The sequence below is a fragment of the Gadus morhua genome, chromosome 4 (genome assembly GCF_902167405.1).
Source record: "Gadus morhua chromosome 4, gadMor3.0, whole genome shotgun sequence".
Lineage (NCBI taxonomy): Eukaryota > Metazoa > Chordata > Actinopteri > Gadiformes > Gadidae > Gadus > Gadus morhua.
Genome location: NC_044051.1, coordinates 19142510 through 19163529, shown reverse-complemented (window position 1 = coordinate 19163529; position 21020 = coordinate 19142510). Strand labels below are relative to the sequence as shown.

Below are 21020 nucleotides of genomic sequence, written 5' to 3'. Positions count from 1 at the left end.
TTTAGGGGGGCTGAGCCCCTTTTTAGGGGTGCTAGCCTCGCCCATGGTCACGGCCATGCTCTCAATACCTTCATTATAGCCAATGGGATGCTAGTATTAGCGAGCTTCATTACTGTAATTTGTTTAGAAGTCTCGTCACAAGGTTTCCTCCTTTCATCCCTGGGAGAAAAAATAAACCGTCAAAAGAAATCCTTACAGCTCCATATTCATCTTCATACAACAATTGGCTGAACGTTTCAAGACCTGGCGAGAAAGAAGCAAAATATGACGGTTCAGAAGAAACAAACATGATTTTTGTTATGACATAAACTAGATAACGGTTTCACAAGCTCACCAGATGATGAACTTGTGAAATCGTTATCTAAAATCACAGCACCAGGTAGGATCTAACATGACACTTGGCTTATCAAGGGTAACCTGTAGATTAGAATTACATTTGAAAGAAGTGCAGACCTACCTCGAAGAGCACCCCACACCTTTGGTGCTTTCAGGACAGCATATGTCTGGTTCATGGACAGCTCATCTACACAAAGAGTCAAAGACACAAAAGTTATGCACATGTTCAACTCAATACAGACCAAATATGCAACTCATACTTAAGTTTTAGCAAAGTTTGCATGAGGCTTTTTGATTTATATAGATTACAACAAAAAATGTAAATCAGCTTCAGTTGGTATCCTCGTCTGCATGTTATTGAACTATTGGACCAACATAGAGGAAGGGAGGAAGAGGTAGACTCGCATGACTCGTCGGATGTCACAACGGGGTAGCCATCACACTCAGAGTCAGAGGATGTGATCCACACATGCAATTGCGATAGTTCAGATGGATCTGCAAAGCCATTCGTGTGCCCTTTCGTTCTTTCGTTGGGAAACATGTATTCATATTACCTGAGGATGAGAGTAAAGAGTTTGAGTCCGCAGTATACAGTTGATGAATCTGCTTGATGACCCTCAGATAACTCACAGAAAACCTAATACGAGTGATATATTATGTACCTTCTGTAAGCGTTTTTGAGAAGGCTGCAGCTTGGTCCAGCAGAGGACTCGTCCGCGTCCCGGATCTGGAAGCTCGAGCCTCTTATTTTTAATGACAACGATGAGAAACACACTTTTTGGGGCAATGGCCAGAGAGACCCATAACTGGACTCCACAGCGGTATCCGGATCCCCGCTGTGTCTACCACACCCCTGGGATACTGTCACAAGGAGAGACACGATGGAAAACGGTAGCATGGTTTTACGATCTGGTATGGATAGGACCGTCGGTAACACAATCAAATCCAACCCATTTGCGAACTGAGAATCCCTTGGCTGGACCAACAGTGTATAGAGGCGTGCGCTAAGTCCTGGGTGGGACTTAACGCGGAAGTAACACAATTAAAGAAATACAGATGTTCCTGCAGAGATCTGTGATGTTGCTGCAGGGATGAGCTCCACAGTGTGTCCAAGCTTAATACGAAAGGAAAAGTCATTGGTAACGAGAGACTCTTTTCATTGTAATAAGGTGGAGGATTGTAGAGTTGATTTTTCTATTGCATCCTTAGCACATCATTTAGTAGTTGAAACCTTCAAATTGCATTTAGTTATCTTTTTAACCTTAAAAACTGCAGTGGCGTAGTTATCGACGGTGCAACCGGTGCACTGCACAGGGGGCCAGACAGACGGCAGGGGCCCAATGCTCATCTTGAAGGGACAACTTTGTTAACTCATCCTAGGCCCTATAGACAGACATTTAGGCCCATATGAGCAGTTCAACCCTTCTAGCATATACCAGTATAGATTCTAATATCGACCATCCGGAAACAAATTAAACTGGTTTAATCAACACATTTTTAAAAGCAAAGGTTTATGCAAGATTAGACTTGCATAAATCAGATTTGAACCATTGCAACAAACATAGAATACATACACAAATATTTAAAAAAGCACGTTAAATCCCTCCATATTTCCTGGGGGAATATGATACACATGATTCAGATGAATGCATAATGATGTGTGTGTTGCATGAGAGTTAATTTAGCTATAACATTCACATCCCACGGTTAAGTCTTATTTGACATATTTGATGTGATCGGAGCTATTCTGGTTTCATACACATCAGATTTAATTCGTGCAGCTCTTCCCTGATAGTCAGTCACAGGTGTGTGAAATGAAACACTTTCCATTCACCATTTCAAGGAAAACTTTATTCATACGGAATCATACAAACATTAATATAAAAAATTTGATCCAGCATAAATGAACTTGGGAGTATGGAAATATTTGATCGGGAATCATGTAGAAAAGATTACAACTACAGAAGGATCCAATCAAGTCTTTTAGAAGTGAGGTTGAATGTTAAAAAAAAAAGTTCAGCGCATTAACATGAGAGATCAATCTCACAAAAATCTTCAAAGAAAACGCATGATTGTGTGTGTGTGTCCGTACACTCTTCACTTTTCTAGGCCCACACTTCAGTTGCCCTTATACTCATGTCGGCAGAAACTTGTAAACAAAGGCTCCGCAGGGATCCCACGCCTTGTATGTAGAAAAAGAAAACATAAACAAATGTCAGTCATGATCACGGTCTGATAATTAAAGCATAAATTCAGCTAAGATCTGATTAAGAAACTTAAAGGGACACTGTGTAAAAATGACTCCCATCTAGTGGTATAATTGTATATTGCATTCAAACTTATAGTGCTCGCTTGTTCAAAAACTACGGTGGGCAGTATGTGCCAAGAAGCTGTGTCATGACATCCAATACTACCTCATCGAGTCATTCAAGTGATGATGAGGTTCGTTATTTCAAAAAATGTCAAACTGCATTGAATCATTAGTGTAAGCTAATGATGTATGAGTAATTATTCCTCGAGCATGATAGTGAATTATTTCAGTCATCATTCCCGCTGGCTCAGAGTGAAAACGCGTTTTGCATTTCCTGTACCACGTAGTGCTTTTTGTCCCTCTCGGCAGTACATAGACCGAAAGAACATGGAAGCCTCCATGAAGCTTACCCGTCCTATGTAACTACATATTAATTATTCTTCGCTCAGGAGGATAAGTGAGATTTTTGGCAGAGATAATTTTACACCAATGAGGACTTATTTATGAATGAATACGTTGATTTGAGGTAATAAATGACTTAAAATATTACACAGTGTCCCTTTAAAAAAAACAAGATTCAAGCAAAGACCCACTCCGGAAGTATTTGAAGCTGCGCATACTGCTACTGGTGCCAGTATGTCCTTGTTGCATCACACAGACTTATACAAATGCGGCATAGCCTTTCACTAACAGTAACCAGCTATCACACAGTGGGTTCTTGTGTTAGTAACACACTATAGTAACTACTTTATGTTCTGCAGAGTTACAACGTTTCTGTCAACGTCCTTTCAATTGACCAATTCACGGTGAGAATGAAAAGTTATATTATTAAACAATAAATAATCAACAATCTTTACAGAATCCCAAACAGTGAGGTCCCTGCCAATTCTGACCCTAAAACCAAGTACATAAACACAAGAGCACTAGGTCACTTACTCCACCATGCGGCAGCGGTGCTTGGACAGGCGGCTGTAGGCATCGTTGATGTCGGTCACATCTTTGGCGCTCCACAAACGCTCCCCCACAGCACTGGCGCGAGGCCTGCAGCCAGACGACAAACACTCATTACATGTGTACCACAGGTCAGTCTTAACCAGGCTCACTGGAAACAGCGGTTAGGGTTCAGGGAGAAGTCTGGATTAAGCGTACCACAGCCTTGGCGTCAGATTGGTTGAATCCACAAATTCGCCCCACAGACAGGCCTCTCCACCAATCACCAGCTTGTTCTGGGCATCACTACCTGCATAGAACGTCATTATTCAAATGAGGAACTTCAAAACCAACTGATTCCCTTCCCCCCCTGTGCACAGTACATGAGCCTGTTTAAGGAAGTTTTAAACATGTTCCCTTTGCCTTTCTATAAAAGAAAACAAGCACTGTGACTGGCCAACAAAAACAACAACTAATTATTGAATATCAGCCATGTTCCCATCATCGCTACCCTAGTAGAGTACGTGAGGCATACGTTCATGCCACTTAATGTATGCATTTATTGCATGTCGTATGCCCTGGCACAATTATTATTATTATTTTTAATAGTACTTAGTTGTGTAGCATCTTATCCTAGCTAGCTTTGTTGTATACAGGGAATGGGTTAACCTAGCGATTGTTAGTGCTTGGTTCTATGAACACGTACCTACAGCGATATATCGTTGTTTCTCCCTCTTCTGACAAATGTACTCATTATGAGTCGCTTTAGGTAAACGATCAGGGAGGACACGGTGGAGCACGGACCTTTGAAGTCGAGCGGCTCCGCCTTGTAGTAGCGCTGCCAGTCCTGTCCGTAGCTGATGTAGTCCAGGTACCAGGGGGCGGAGAGGATGGTGGTGAAGCCCGCCGCCGTCACGTTGAACATCTCCCCCTGCAGCCCACTGCCCATCCACACGTTGACCACCGCGTCCGCCGGCAGCTGCCGGGGTTAGAGCGGTCAAAACGTACGCGCGGGCAGCCCACCTGAACGACTCCATCCACATTCAAACACGTCGTTCATATTTATCACAGAATATGGTCGAATTGGGTCTTCAAGTACCTTCACGCCGTTGTCAAACACCTCCTGCCATATCATGGAGCCTTTCTTCGTTGCGGCGACGATACCCAAGAGCCTGCGATATTTTTATTATTATTATGAAGTTAATCGGGAGGTCAGACACCGTTGTTGGTTGTTGATGAAGCAACGCATTGTTCACGTCCTATGATAACACCTCACTTGTTATCACATCCAGATTATGGTTAGAGCATTCCGGCTGATTTATTAACCAACCTTGGTACCGGTTGGTTAATGAATCAGAATCTGTTTCATCATAAACAGATTCAAGGTGCATTTAGATGAAACAAAACATAATTCCCCTGTCTATTTTACAACATATTGGATGTCTTCAAACATCTGCACTGAAGAAGTCCACTGTGGAGAATGCTTCATATTGTTTACTTTCATCCACTCACTTTTGGATGTAGAATGATTCCAGTTTGGCGTAGTCTTTTCCTAAGCCGTGCTCATCCATCCACTTCTGAATATCTGGGTTTGACTTCCTGTGGAGAGGACAAAATACAGAAAAGCAAGTTTAATTTTTTTTTTTTAAATTTTTGTTTAGATAAGCTGTCTGTTCATTAATGAGAAGGTAGGGGTTAGACATCTCGCGCAAGAATCCCTACAGGCAGACAACCTTTCAGAGCCTTTTGGCTGAAGGCCAAACATTATAACCACTAGACATTCCTGATACGTTTTCTAATTACCGTTGAATGAATGAACTAAACCTCAGCTCTTACCAACAGTTGAAGTCCACCTCGTCTCCTCCCAGGTGAACGTAGGCGTCAGGGAACACCTCGCTGATCTCCTTGAAAAGCAGGTTCATGAAGTCGTAGGTTGTGTTCAGGATTGGGTTGACCGGCCCGAAGGTGCCAGAGGGAGTGGAGCCGGAGTAACACGGCGTCAGCAGGTCCTTCTGTCCTGGTGGGGTGAAGCGGTGTGTGGGGGTTGTGCGTTTTAAGTTTGGCCATTTAAGTGGGCAGCATACTATGTTTCAAGACCACTAGGGTCTCCATGGAGACGGGAAATCAGAAACACGACTGGAGAAATAAATACAAATGAATGAAATCTTGCCTTCCCTGATTTTCTGACTAAGCCAACACAATCATTGCATCATCTTGCATCTGCAGAGACTGCAGCACGAAAGTGTGCTTACGAAAGTCTTTGAGGTGCAAGAACTGCCAAAAGATCATTTTGGTTGTTTTATAACCTTGATACGATTTATTTAGGTGAGTAATTTGTCACATGATTCAGAACCAGCACAGAGAAGAAGAGCGATTTCAAAACCCACCTTTGCCCCAGGACTGCGTGTGTCCCGGCGTGTCAAACTCTGGGACAACCCGGATGCCCCTTAACCGGGCAAACTCGATGATCATCTTCACATCGCCAGGCGTGTACACGTGGGTGTACGGGTGGTAAGCGCCCTGCTCGCAAAAAAAAATAATAATAAGTAGAAGCTGTCGGTCATGCATAGCTGAATTTTCCGGTGCAAAAAATAAATACATTTATGAACCAAAATGAAAATTTGTTGTGCTTAATTACGACACTGACCATCTGGCTGAGCTGGGGGAAGGTTCTGCTGAGGTAGGGGAATGACGGGTCGTCCACGATGTGCCAGTGGAACACGTTGAATTTGTTCATGGCCATGGCTTCCTGTGAACGTATGAAGTTTAAAAATCAAGAAAAACACCCAGAAGCTGAAACATTGAATAAGCATGAAAATGAAATAGAGTCGACTGTAAAAATTATGAGATTGGACCTACCAGATTAGCCAAGATGACTTTAATAGGCAAGAAGTGGCGAGAGGTATCCAGTAAGATACCTCTATGTTGAAATCTTGGGAAGTCAACAATTTTTGAAGAGTTAATGCTTTTCTGAAAAGTATAAAGAGGGAGTCAAAACCAATGCACCTGCACACAGGTTCATTCATTTCAATGATTAATTTAAAACAAAAAATAAATGTATTACACCGGCCATGTGGCAAATAAATAGTACAATGCAGGATTGTTTTTTTTCTTTTTAGAAAATACCTAAAAATATTAGACTTACAGCCCCATATTCATCTTCATACACCAACTGGCTGAACGTTTCAAGACCTGTAAAATACATTTGGCTTCATCGTGAGTTTTTAAGGACAAGGCGTGTTTGTAGTCCAATGTCATTTTGCAGGCAACGTATAAAGCCAATAGACACCAGAGGTCAGGTTTAAGATAAGTTAAGCCTTTATTAATCCCCTGAGGGAAATGCAGGCTTGATAGCAGCAACAACAATGAGAAAAAAACACAAGACAGGTATCCCTAGAGCAGAGAGTGAGAGTACAGAATCAGACAAAGATAATGCAAACATAAATAAGAATAAAATATGGAGGTAAAACACTGAGAAGCTGGTCCTAGAGATACTTGCTCAGTATCTCTGAAAGAGTGGATGTCAATAAATATATGTGCAATCTGTCAATAAATAAATTTGTATACAGGCTATTATCAACTTCATATAGGCCTAGTCCTAGTTTAGTAATCCCTACCTCGAAGAGCACCCCACACCTTTGGTGCTTTCAGGATTGCATACGGCTGGTCCACCGTCAGTTCATCTGAACAGAGATGAAACAGTTGTCAAGATGAACAATGGGCCCTTTTCACAGTAGGATAAACACAGGCGTAGCACATCGAATGAATTATGTGTCTGTTTGATTTGTGCATGGGAGTGCACCAGTATGGACAAAACTAGTCCAGTAAATAGACATTGACCACGCTGGTGCTAGGATGACACAGACATTAATAAAACCGATCTAATGTTAAAATGACAGAAACAGCAGGAGACTTTGCCATAGAGGACCTGTGAAAAAGGTGTGTGTGTGTGTGTGTGTGTGTGTGTGTGTGTGTGTGTGTGTGTGTGTGTGTGTGTGTGTGTGTGTGTGTGTGTGTGTGTGTGTGTGTGTGTGTGTGTGTGTGTGAGAAAACCTATATCCTTATCCTGCAATTACACAAAAACAAGGAAGTCACTCACATGACTCGTCCGAGGTCGCTCCTGGGTAACCGTCACAGTCCGAATCACCTGATGTGATCGACACCTGTAGTTCTGACAACTCTGATCTTGCCGCTTTCCGTTTGAAATGTCCAGTCTTTCTTGCGTTGCCAAACAGGTATTCATAATATCTGCAGATTATAGTGGGGCATATCATCTGGATCTTCTATTTTTGCAAAAATACCCTTTGTTCTTATCAGACAGTGGAAAGAGAAATAACCACATGAAAAACTACCATTAACAATAAAAAGCATAGTCTTACCTTCTGTATGCATTCTGGAGAATGTTGCAGCTGGGACCCGCAGACGATCCCTCGGCGTCCACCACCCTGAAGCTGGAGCTCGATAGTTTAAATGAAACCTCAGACAAACTTACTTGCTGGGGCAGAGGCCAGAGAGAACCATAGGTGGATCCTTGGTCCACGCTGACGGTTTCACTATTAATGTCCTTGTATTGGGATCCCTGACATACAGCCACCGAGAGCAACAGCGTAGCGAAATTCAGCCCAGCTAACATGATGACATTCCAATGTGAAATTAGAATAACACCAGAGTGACTGTCGCACATCCAGTGTAGTTAGAAAGTGGGAGGGGCTTAGCAAAGCGGAAGACAATATTGCTGGTGATGCGTTATGGACAACTCCGTGTTGTCTACAGTACATTTGCCTGTGAACCAGACGAATATGCGTTGCGTTCTAATGTTTCATTTAATCTGTCAGAAATATAATCTGCAAAATAATACGCATTTGCGAATTGATCTGGCAATGTCTTATGAAAGAATATGTTATCCGGTTGTATGAACGCAAACTGGAGTCGAAACGTATCATCACAAATGTGCATAGACATGCCCCTCTTAAAAGTTGGTTGAAATATTTGCAATGTTTTCCGACACAATTTGACCTCATTTTTTGACCTCATTTGGCGTTGAGTGGGTTATTTCCGATTGTCTCCCGGCCTCGAATCTTCTGGAGGGCGGAGCGAAGCAGCTTCGTATAACATCTCAACCGCACTCTATTGTCCACTAGGTGGCTCTATTGTCATTTTAGACCTAGTATACTCCCCACTTACCAATTGATATGATTAAATACTATACAATACAGGCATGCACTGTAATATTCATATTATTCTGTTGATTTTACGTTTGTATTATTTACCATTTGACTACAATAGGCCTAGTCCTGCTGCTACAGAGCAACAACATCAATTAGCACCCCTCCCCCTCTTCTCTCCAATTAATATGCCTACAATAGATAGACCCACGATATGATTTAAAATGCTGGATAATTTAATCGTTTATCAATGTTCAGCAACTAATTTAGCCTACAATGAGAAACATTGTAGTTAAATCTTCATTTAATTTGTTGTTGTTATTGTTGTTGTTGAATGTTCAATAATATTGTATGAATTTAACTCATAGACTCAAACCATGTGTAGGCTAAAGTCGGCCTCCCCAGTAATTCCTCTGGGTTGCTTCAGAAGGCGGTCCTCCTCCTCCTCCTCTTTGTAAACACTCCCATTGATCCACAGCACGGAGCCCACAGCCGCTCACACTCAGAGCAGCGACACACGAGCCCGCTGCTGGTCATCCTCATCAGCCTGTTGTCTCTCTGTCCAACTTGTGATCGGCAAATTAGAAGATATTGCTAAAACTCAAATGTCAAGGCGAATTTAGACGATTACTATCGTTTCTCTGTGAATGTTCATTTTGCGACTGTAGCGGAAATAATCCAGGATTATTGTCAAGCGCAAAAGAGCGTCGGAACCAGCATCGTGGCTCTGCTAGAGGCGGCATGTTCGAGGGCGAAGACGGACAGAATTGACCTCCTGCTTTCACCTAAAGAGGTAATTCCCACACCCAACCAGTTGCCTGGATCACGGCACTGATCTGATCCAATCCTACATTAGAATGCAGGGCATTTAACAATTAGGCTGTTTTATTTAATTCACCAAATGAAGACTTGTAATCTATATTCCTTTATTATAGGCCTCTTTAAATATCCCTGTATGGAGAAGGCATTATAGCACATAAAAGGCTTAGGTCAACTCGATAGGAATAGTGTATATATTCGTTTGAGGGTTAATGTCGTTTAACCATCATCTATGGCGTTAGTGCGATTCACCGTTTTTTCTTTTCTTTTTCTGATTACACCCAAGAATGCTCTTCAAGCACATCTTCAGACCCTCAGACATGAGGCCATCAGGTGGACCAGCGTGTTGCTTCTTAGAGCGTCCCCGGTTTGATCATGACCACGTTGGTGGTTGGGTTTAACACAATTAACTACACCCCTAGAGATCTGACAGCTGGTTTGGGAATACAACCTTGCATTGCTTATTTATTTCCCCCTAGTGTATTCGGTCTTGTTCTCCCTATACCAGACCGGCAACATTTTGTTTGGGGGCTCTTTCGTTTATAGACTCTCCCCTTGGCACCTCTTCCTGTGTGATAGCCATGGTCCACTATGAACACCTGGCAATGATTTAGAACACGTCTAGTCGATCCGATGGAGAGGCGGAGTGTGTGTGTGTCAGTGTGTAGCCTACCGCACAGTGAATGCTGCCGTGCGTCCCTGTGGTTAGATCTTTCACTGAGGGCCAATTAGATGATTATTGTGATACTCAAGACAATGCCTGAGGAATGTGAAGTGAAGAGACAAGAACTTAGACAAGGATTTAAAATAGTTTAAGGGCTGAGGCAGGCCTACTCACAAATTGTAATTTGTGTTGAATAGATTCAGCCGTTTCTGTAGTAAGTGTCCTAATATAATTATAATAACACTAATAGGTTATCTCAGGTAATATAATCGTATTATATTTACCAGACTATTTGCTCGTGGAAATGTGTGGATTTCTCCCCACAAAATAATTATTCTTGCCCTGACCACATGGTAAATCAGATTAAGTGAAATTCCATTCTAATTCCCTAAATTGCTTTTAAACTGTTAATTGTGTTTGCGGGCAGAGACGGTTTTGATTCATTGAATGTCATACCTGAATGACCCTAAGTACAATGTTTAACTAAAATAATGTGTAGCCTATTTAGGACAGCAGCATTATGACTATGCATGTATTACCTGATTAGTGCATCTCGGAAATAGTTATGCTTATTAGGTCACAGGCTATAGCATTGTTGATAAATATTTCCAATGCTGTTATTTTATTAAGAAGGTGGAACGCAGAATAACATGCCTGATTGAGATCCCAGAGTCTAAAGACCAGGATTATGATGAATAACGTCTCCCAATATACAAATGAAATGATCACGATGCAGTAGAAAGCTGGCCTCATCATGCAGGGAATCATATGAATGCAGGATAGGAATCAACACAACATAGCAAAACAATAATGGTTTGTTATGGGGCTGTAACAGGTCAAATCATCAGGTTAAGGTTAATTATGTTTATGTAAAGGTGGTTCCCTGTTTTTAAATGTTGACCATGTTTAACATGTTTGCCTATTGATGTTCCTCAATAGAAAGTGTTTAGAAACTCTGAATAGAAACATTTTAATGGGATTTAAAGACCCGGAATCTCTGACAAGTTCGGCATGAATGCACTCAGAGCAAGAACAATGACAGTTACCGCTGAAGACATGGAGAGCAGGCAAGCCCCAACCACCGTCTTGCTAAGAGGGCTATAAGGCCAAACTAATTCCTTTTTTGAAGTGGTCTAGTGAGCAGGTCTTTCTTGTAAGTCCTGGTGACTGAAAAGAATAAAGGATATTTGGTTCTTCCTGATTTACCTCATCCTGCTGCATCTTACAAACTTGAATCAAACTTCCTGAAGTACACAGGAAGACAATTTCTCCCAACTCTGATGTGTGTATATATATATATATATATATGTATGATACCCTAAACACCTGTATTGTACATGCAAATCTTTTTACTCCAGCAAATATATCACATTAATCAAACTCCTTCCTTTGTTTGGTTTTTCCAGGATTCAATGAAAATGTCCGTGTGCGTCCACGAAAACCGCAAGTCGCGTGGCAGCACGGGCTCCATGAACATCTACCTGTTCCACAAGTCGTCCTACGCCGACAGCGTGCTCATGCACCTCAACGCGCTGCGGCAGCAGAAGCTGTTCACCGACGTCATGCTGCACGCCGGGCGCCGCTCCTTCCCGTGCCACCGCGCCGTGCTGGCCGCCTGCAGCCGTTACTTCGAGGCCATGTTCAGCGGAGGGCTGAGGGAGAGCCAGGCCAGTGAGGTGGACTTCCACGACTCCATCCACCCCGAGGTGCTGGAGCTGCTGCTGGACTACGCCTACTCCTCGCGCGTGGTCATCAACGAGGAGAACGCAGAGTCCCTGCTGGAGGCCGGCGACATGCTGGAGTTCCAGGACATCCGCGACGCCTGCGCCGAGTTCCTGGAGAGGAACCTCCACCCGACCAACTGCCTGGGCATGCTGCTGCTCTCCGACGCCCACCAGTGCATCAAGCTCTCGGAGCTGTCCTGGAGCATGTGCCTGAGCAACTTCCCTGCCATATGCAAGACGGAGGAGTTTCTCCAACTGCCCAAAGACATGGTTGTGCAGCTTTTGTCCCACGAGGAGCTGGAGACGGAGGACGAGAAACTTGTTTACGAGGCCGCGCTTAACTGGGTCACCTACGACCTGCAAGGAAGGCACCCCCACTTGCCGGAGCTTCTGAAAACGGTGCGTCTGGCCCTTCTCCCCGCCGTCTTCCTCATGGAGAACGTCTCCACCGAGCCACTGATAAACAGCCAGACCAAGAGCAAGGAGCTGGTGGACGAGGCCATCTGCTGCAAGCTGAAGATCCTGCAGAACGACGGCGTGGTCAACAGCCCGTGCGCCCGTCCCAGGAAGACCAGCCACGCGCTCTTCCTGCTGGGAGGCCAGACCTTCATGTGCGACAAGCTGTACCTGGTGGACCAGAAAGCCAAAGAGATCATCCCCAAGGCCGACATCCCGAGCCCCAGGAAGGAGTTCAGCGCCTGCGCCATCGGCTGCAAGGTGTACATCACGGGCGGGCGGGGCTCGGAGAACGGCGTGTCCAAAGACGTGTGGGTGTACGACACGGTGCAGGAGGAGTGGTCCAAGGCGGCGCCCATGCTGATCGCCCGCTTCGGCCACGGCTCGGCGGAGCTGAAGCACTGCCTGTACGTGGTGGGCGGGCACACGGCCGCCACGGGCTGCCTCCCGGCCTCGCCGTCCGTGTCCCTCAAGCAGGTGGAGCAGTTCGACCCGGCGGTCAACAAGTGGACGATGGTGGCGCCGCTGAGGGAGGGCGTGAGCAACGCCGCGGTGGTCAGCGTCAAACTCAAGCTGTTTGCGTTCGGGGGCACCAGCGTCACGCACGACAAACTGCCCAAGGTGCAGTGCTACGACCCCCAGGAGAACCGCTGGACCGTGCCCGCCTCCTGCCCGCAGCCCTGGCGCTACACGGCCGCCGCCGTCCTGGGCAACCAGATCTTCGTGATGGGCGGCGACACCGAGTTCTCGGCGTGCTCGGCCTACAAGTTCAGCAGCGACAGCTACCAGTGGACCAAGGTGGGGGACGTCACGGCCAAGCGCATGAGCTGCCAGGCCGTGGCGTCGGGCAACAAACTGTACGTGGTGGGCGGCTACTTCGGCACGCAGCGCTGCAAGACCCTGGACTGCTACGACCCCACGCTGGACGCCTGGAACAGCATCACCACGGTGCCGTACTCGCTCATCCCCACCGCCTTCGTGAGCACGTGGAAGCACCTCCCCTCCTGAAGAACCGCGGGCCCCTCGACGCCCCCCTCTCCCGCGAGGTAAGAAGAGCTCACTCTCTGTAGTCCCGCTTCGCTGGGCGTGTGAAACATTGAGCACCAAAATGTCTGGGGGGTTTTGTACATGTAAAGATGTTATCGATTGTGTGCATCCCGTTAGTCAGAAGTGTCTGGTAGTGGGTACGGATGCTAGGACGGTGTGGGGTGTCGAGTGAATGCTGGTGAGGTATTCGTTGGGCTAAAGCACAAGGACAGTGCAACGGAAATGGAATACATGTTTAGAGGCTGGAGGAGGTGGGGGAGTTAGCCAATAAGACAGGCTTCAACTAGCAGCCGACAGCATCCTGGTGAGACTAATCCTCTCTCAATTGGCTCCTCCTGAAGAGGCTATGGTTCCTGCACCGCATGAGAGGGGGGCTCCTCGCGGTGCGCAGGCGACCTCCGGTCCTCCCGCCGACCCCCCCCCCCCCCCCCCCCCCACCCACATACCACCCCCACCCACACGTCACCCCCCCTCACCCCCCACCCCGCTAGTTCAGACTTAAACCTCAGATCAGTGAGATGAGAACGCAGCAGAGCTGAGAGAGGGAAGCTGAGGTGCATCTGAAGACTTCTGATCCCCCTGAATAAATAAAACGGGCAACCACTCACAACCACAACACACACAAACACACACACACACACACACACACACTGATAATATATATCAAATCTGCATCACCTTTTGCCACACATACTGGTATACAATGCATTGATGGACTTTTTAAAGCCTGCTGTATTTTAAATGGATTGCCTGAGTCATGCTTCATCCCCGGTGATCCTTCAGTTCTACTGTTTGTTCATGTGTGAGGGGATAGATCAGCCAACTGATCTAGGACTCCAGCGTCCACCATAACTGTCATTCATTCAGATTGGTAAACCTGCACATCAGAGAAATGTTTAAATGATGGAATGGTCAGTGTTGCTCGGTTAAATCCATCGATACGACAATACATCGATTATGTACATTTCTACTGCTACCAGGAGTGTTTTTGAGTAGCATATCATTTCCAGCTCTCTTCTCCTCCTCTTCTTTGCTGAATCAAGAGTAAGCCAATCATGGACTATGGCCACCTCCCATTAAGTTGCACCTTAATTGTGTGAATGAGTTAAGTTATAGCTGAAACAATCTTATCTAAGTCACATTGAACAAATTAACTAATATAAAATGTACTGGATTAATTTATTATGTTTTCTATGCGTAATTTGTTATTTTATGTCTTTTTTTTGTCTCCTTTTCTCAGATTCCACCATTTTGCATCATTTACTGGATTCCAACTGTGAAGGATCACGCTTAAACTTCCTGCGCGACAATGACTCATCTTTGCTGTTCGGAAAATACCCCCAAAAAAACAAACGACGTCCCGACACCTGACTTCAACTTGATGTTTCCAATGTGCGGACATTGATGACAAAGAACTGTGCTTTTAATCCTGGAAGGATTGAACATAGATTTGTGTGTCCTTTCCCATTTCTGACCAAACATCTGGGACTAATCCAACACAAACAAACCAACCAAACAAACCGCTGCTTGTTGTATGAAATGCAAAATCAAAATTTCATATTGCATCTTGGGCTTTCGACATTCAAGTCATGCAAACTGCATAGTGTCCATTGAATCACGAAAATGCTTGTGAGGATGTGTCCTGTTTTCTTAACTTGTTCTTCTATGAAATGAAAAGAAAGAAATGAAACAAAACAAAATCACTCTCTTCTCAGAGACCGTAATCAATTGCATGTTGGATGTACTATTTCAATCATGAAGGGATTAAAACCAAGAGTGAACGTGCTGTGATGTGGGGTGCGTTCCAGAACACGCTTTGGGAGGCCAGCCAAATCATGAAGGGCACAAGAAAACCTTCGCTATTTTTTATTGGACTCTTAAAAACTCTGCTTTGTTGTACCGTTTTCCTACCCCGCTACACCACCTTGGTGGTCACATCGCTCCCCTCCCCCAAACGCTGGCGAAGCAAAGGTCCTTGTATGCTCTGATCTTTGGGGGTCTCACACTTGGCTGTGGTCTTCCCACCCTCTGGGTGTTTTTCTTTTCATAGTTTTACTGTCACCAAAGGTCACGAGGTCAAGGGTTCTTGATCAACAGCACCAGCTGATGTTGAGGATAGATCAGAGGTCTGGTTGGAGGGGTGTTTGAGAATTGTGGAACCGTCATTGGGTCGTGACCTGTTGAGCTGTTTTTGCAGATCGCCCCCCCCCCCCCGGCTTAAAACAGCTATGATCTCAGCTAGTGCACACCAAGGGCAGTATTCACACGTTGGCTTCCTACAAAGGGAGCCACTGCCCTCCTTACGCTGAGAGATACCATGACCACCGATGAACTACGATAACAGGCCTGCTGTCCGGCGGTCTTTGGTGAACCCCTGGATTTAACACACGCGATGCTTACCCTAAATGATGGCAGAAACTGCTTTCATACTAGAGATAAATAACGTCACTTTAACCTTACCAGAGATGAATCAGCTTTTTTTCTTTTTTAAACCTGCTGCAATGTTTCTCCTTAAGTCTTAATTTATATCACGGTGATGACGATCACTAGCGATACTATTTATTCCCTCTCTGCCTGCCCTCGTGTCAGTCCAGGGTGTGTGTTGTATATTATTTTGTATTACTATTAGTCTGTCTTTTGCACAGTTCTGTCTCCCTGGGGTGCATGTTCTCGTTCAAAGATGATACAGACCAAATGTCTCCAGTTCTCCTGAATTATAAAGAACATTACATTAGACAAATGGATAAAACTCTGCCCCCCGCTTGGACCACATCCCAGAGTTCAGGCATGCAGTACAAACTTCTTACATACTGATATACTTCTTACATACTGATACTCCATGATTAGTATCAGTGTATTACTCCGATCCCGACTACAGTTCAAAGTCGTCAAAGTCCAAAGCCGCCATGGGCCTCCAGAATTTCTTGCGACTCGACAACCACTCGTCAGGCAAGCTAATTGTTTTAGTGTGTTGTCTCTCGCCACCCCACTATCAAAGCCCTATAAGTATACAGAGAAACCCCAACACGGTACGGAATGCCACGGCTTGCCCAGCTGTCACCAGCACAGCTGAGCTGCGGTTGTGACATGGTTCGGGGTGTCACCCCCAAAATCCCTAGTCTTCCTCCCGGCTCCCATGCATCCATCACCAGGCTGATGTAGAGTAGGGTCGGTTCTGAAGACGGCACGCTAACGAACGCAGACGCCATAGTACTTTTCCACTATGCTGTTGTTGCTAATGCACAAAGACAAAAAAGGAAAAAACGCCCTGCGAGTTTGTAATGACTACAAATGCACAATGTCTTTATCAAAAAGAAAAACTTGCTAACAGTCATTAGTATGCTGTTGTGTATGTACCTCTATGTAACCCAAAACAGTGGTGTCTTTCATTTTAATCAGGTTTTTTTGTCAAACGTTTTTTTTCCTCCCCTCTAGAACAGAACTTCGTGCTAGAGCCGATCAGCAATGCAGGCCCTTTGAATGTACAACTCATTGCTGACTTTGCGTTTTTCATTGTTTCTGAACTTTTCTCAACCTGCATCGTGTGTCCATTTAAACTGGATATCATTGGAGCTTTGAGCACATTCTGACTTTACATTATAGCCTAATGTAAAGCCAGAAAGAATTCCCTGTCGATATGTATTGACTTTTATGTTTTTATCATTTCAATGTTTCATTTTATTTGTCTTTTTTAAAATGGCATTGTTTTGTACATGTGGATTTTTTTCACAATGTGAAATTCATGGCTTATAGTAAACATAAGAGTTTTTTCCTCTTGACTGTAACACTGGTGTTTGGCTCTTTTTTCGTGGCATTCATACTCGAGTCGAAAAGTTTACGTACAAGATATTCACAACCCCTCCTTATAACGCACACATTATATAAGGTGTGTAACAGGCTTTACATAGTATGGCTTTACATAGCATAGGCATCCTACCCTCTTAAACAACATTAGCAAATAGCGCAACCCTACTCCGGTGCGCTCATTCAAAGGGTATTTCTATGCATCCTGCATAGATGCTTACTCATTACATGCTTTACATATTTGAAATAGCTTCAGAGTGAGCGCCTCGCAGGACTGAAAGCGGCACGCAGCCGTACGCCCGCTTCGCTGTTGTTCTCCGTAGCCTGCAGGGGACTAAAATAGTTGTATCTATCGCTCTGAATTGTCTTTGTTGTGAAAGCAAAGGCAAGCCGAGAGAGAGAGACCAGAGAGAGAGAGAGAGAGCAGATAGAGAGAGAGCAGAGAGAGAGAGAGAGAGAGAGAGAGAGAGAGAGAGAGAGAGAGAGAGCAGATAGAGAGAGAGCAGAGAGAGAGAGAGAGAGAGAGAGAGAGAGAGAGAGAGAGAGAGAGGGAGAGGAGAGAGAGAAAGAGAGAGAGAGAGAGAGAGAGAGAGAGAGAGAGAGAGAGAGAGAGAGCAGATAGAGAGAGAAAGAGAGAGAGAGAGAGAGAGAGAGAGAGAGAGAGAGAGAGAGAGAGAGAGAGAGAGAGAGAGCAGAGAGAGAGAGAGAGAGAGAGGGAGGGAGCGGAGAGAGAGAAAGAGAGAGAGAGAGAGAGAGAGAGAGAGAGAGAGAGAGAGCAGAGAGAGAGAGAGGGATGCTTTATCTTTGGCTGTCAAGTCACCGTGGCAACTATGACCTCTATCTCCGAAGCGTGGGGGCTGGGGTGGAACATCCCCTCACCCTTCCTTGCTGTGCTGCTTACCGTCTCCCCCTCCCACCCCCAACCTCTTCTTGCTGCCTTGAACCGGTGAAAGGCAGCCCCCCCGAGTTGCGGCCCCTTTTCGTCGTGAGGACCCCCTGTGGGGCGGACGCTCCCTGGTTCTCCCCGGGGGTCGGAGACCCCCCCCCCCCCCCCCCCCCCCCCCCCCCCTGCCGGCCACATTCCACGCGTCCAGAGGAGTCCGCCTCTGTCCTTTGTTTACATCCCCCGTCCCCCGCCGACCCCACCCCTCCCGACCTGCCCCCTCCTCCCAGGACGGCTGGGGTCAGGGACAGGAAGTTGGGAAACTCCTGTTGAACTGGTTTTGCCGCCCAGCCCGCGTGGATAAGAGTCAGATAAACAAGCAATTAGCAAGGGAATGGGCAAGATAGCAGTTGTTTGACATGTCTGTCGTAACAACAACAACTCGACGTGTTACAAAACGTTATCATCTGTTCTGTATCTCAAACTTTATCTCCCGTATCTGACTCCCTTTTAACTGCCTGAGCCGTTGAGGAAGGGGAGAGGGGAGGGAGAACGCTGGTGCTGTTAAGCAGTAACGTGGGGGTGTTCTGTCAGAGACTCCTGTGTTCCTGCCTGGTCGAACAGACTCCCATTAATCACGGCAGGAAGGGGAACTTCCTGTCTACAGCAAAACGGGCATCGTCCAAACATACCAATGAGGCTCCGTCCTCCACGGCGCTGAATCCTAACGAAGGCGAGCTACCGGGACGGCTCTAGAGGTGGTGAGAGAAATGATAAAGCGTTCGGTTGGCATTCCCATGGTGGATGTGCATGCCCACATGTGATGAGAACACCAGCCCTTAGCACCGCAGTCGCCTGGCAACACGGAAAGTAACCCTGGGTTCAGCCTTCCGCGCACTCCTCGCCTCAGACAGACCACTCATTTGCATGCACACACGCACGCACGCACACACACACACACACACACACACACACACACACACACACACACACACACACACACACACACACACACACACACACACACACACACACACACACACACACATACCCACACACCCAGACAATGCATTACCTTCTTTTGTTTGGAGACACGGTCTTGTGTCTTTGTGCATTGTGTGGGTGGGTGGTTGTGATTCTGTGTTTGTGTGTGCGTGCATGCGTTTGTGTGTGTGTGTGTGTGTGTGTGTGTGTGTGTGTGTGTGTGTGTGTGTGTGTGTGTGTGTGTGTGTGTGTGTGTGTGTGTGTGTGTGTGTGTGTGGGTGTGTGTGCGTGTATGCGTGTTTGTATGCACGTGCATCTGTGCTTGTGAATATGGCTACACATTGATTGGCAAGGAATAACAATATTTATGAAACATACAATATAATAAGGTAGAGATGTCGTGTTCATGTCTCAGTATTCATGAGTTTATTTTAGACGCAAGCCTCGCTCTTGGGAATGTTCCGGTTGTATGCCCACACAGGTCAGACACAAAATGTCAGCCTCACGCTCAAATGAGTCAGATGTTGTTGTCAAGTGTCCATAAAAGTTCAGTAAAAAATATCATTGCTTTAATTCATGATTTTAATGTAAACATAAAAATAAGATTAGGACTTTATATAAATTACTAATTTGCCAGAGAAAAATACTCAATTCATATCCATTCATATATAGCACGGTCAAATGTTTTGGTCATATCTGGCCCGAGCTATGTGTTTTATTGATATATTTTATTGATATATGATGTTTTGTTTACATTCTGGGGAGATGTTGAAAACAAATTAACAAATACCCATCCAGAATAAAGAGGGACAGAGAATGCTAGAAAATGTTACAGGAATGCTAAGAAAGCTTAGAGAATGCGCCCAATGCTACAGGAATGCCTGAGAAAGCTAGAGAATCCCAGCACATGCTACAGGAATGCCAGCGAGAGTTAAGAGAGTGCTAAAGAATAGGATTAATGGGGTTTAGCTGAACCACTAACAAGTCATTCTGCTCGTTCATTTACATTTCTTCTGATCAATGATAGGTGAGAGAAATTGTGTCATATTCGAGATGATACGTCTGTATTAAGCTTATTATTTAGGCTTCTTCATTAAATGTTTTGAAACTATTGAGGTTATGTGAAATTATAAAAATAATAGTTCTATATTTATACTTGATAATACTGTGCATTTCTGGAGGTCTTCATTAGCGGTGCTTCCATCGTAATGGGTCTTGTTATTCCTTCCTAGCATTCCTCTCTCTCCCCCCCTCCCCCCCTGCCCCTCCCCTCCCCCCCAAAAAACTAGCATCCAGTGCCAGGGCTTGAATGAGAATGAATGAGTTGTAATTGGGGTCTGAAAGAAGCCTGTTGAAAACACACCACAAAGACTCCTCTCTTCCTCTTGTCTTGTTTTTCCGCCCCGCGCCCAGCTCTTAATTCCATCTTTATGTCTCTTTAACCTCGCCCCCTGACACAGTCCTTAACTTTTACTGCTGTCCAGGGACGGATCTTGGGATTGCTTTGCGGTAGCGGGCTGATTTACCCCCTCGAAAAACATCCACCGGAGGTATTTTCAATCAAATGAGGACAGTTAGTACAGCATGGTAATTAAGTCAAGTCTTGGGGAGCAAGAAATATGTACTTGACCTTGACGGGGGCCAAAAGCCCTTACGGTACAAAAAATAAAAGACCTTTCCAAGGATGTTAGAAGTGTTCGGTTAAAGTACTTTAAAGATAGTTGTGATAACACAAGCCCACTTAAAACGCAGCAGAGTATGTGTCTTAAATGTAGACGTAGTGTGACTATGTGTCAGGTCAGAAACCTAGTTTATATTTTTGAGGGAAGAGGATTAAAAAGTAAGGCTCTATACCGATGACTCATTACTGGGCTTATCACTGCTGCAGCTGGAACACCTTATCTCTGTTAAAACGCACCGCGCTGCCTGCTGCTACCCACGGCCTGAACACACTGAC

At 45.2% G+C, this 21020-nt stretch overlaps 2 protein-coding genes across 2 annotated transcripts; one reads left to right on the top strand and one right to left on the bottom strand.

The window, feature by feature from the left end:
- Positions 1-2165: 2165 nt before the first annotated feature.
- On the bottom strand, positions 2166-8221 carry hexb (hexosaminidase B (beta polypeptide)). Its single transcript, XM_030353250.1, has 14 exons — positions 7897-8221; positions 7617-7765; positions 7135-7200; positions 6663-6709; positions 6377-6487; positions 6165-6266; positions 5905-6037; positions 5354-5534; positions 5030-5116; positions 4617-4689; positions 4322-4496; positions 3737-3827; positions 3524-3628; positions 2166-2518 (listed from the first exon to the last, which is right to left on the bottom strand). Exons 1-14 carry the CDS (start codon positions 8199-8201, stop codon positions 2455-2457), a joined length of 1689 nt encoding a protein of 562 aa, XP_030209110.1. The 5' UTR covers positions 8202-8221; the 3' UTR covers positions 2166-2454.
- A 936-nt stretch (positions 8222-9157) lies between these two features.
- On the top strand, positions 9158-17177 carry enc1 (ectodermal-neural cortex 1). The gene is made up of 3 exons (XM_030354927.1): positions 9158-9475; positions 11572-13391; positions 14633-17177. Exon 2 carries the CDS (start codon positions 11578-11580, stop codon positions 13351-13353), a length of 1776 nt encoding a protein of 591 aa, XP_030210787.1. The 5' UTR covers positions 9158-9475; positions 11572-11577; the 3' UTR covers positions 13354-13391; positions 14633-17177.
- The last annotated feature ends 3843 nt before the right edge of the window (positions 17178-21020 follow it).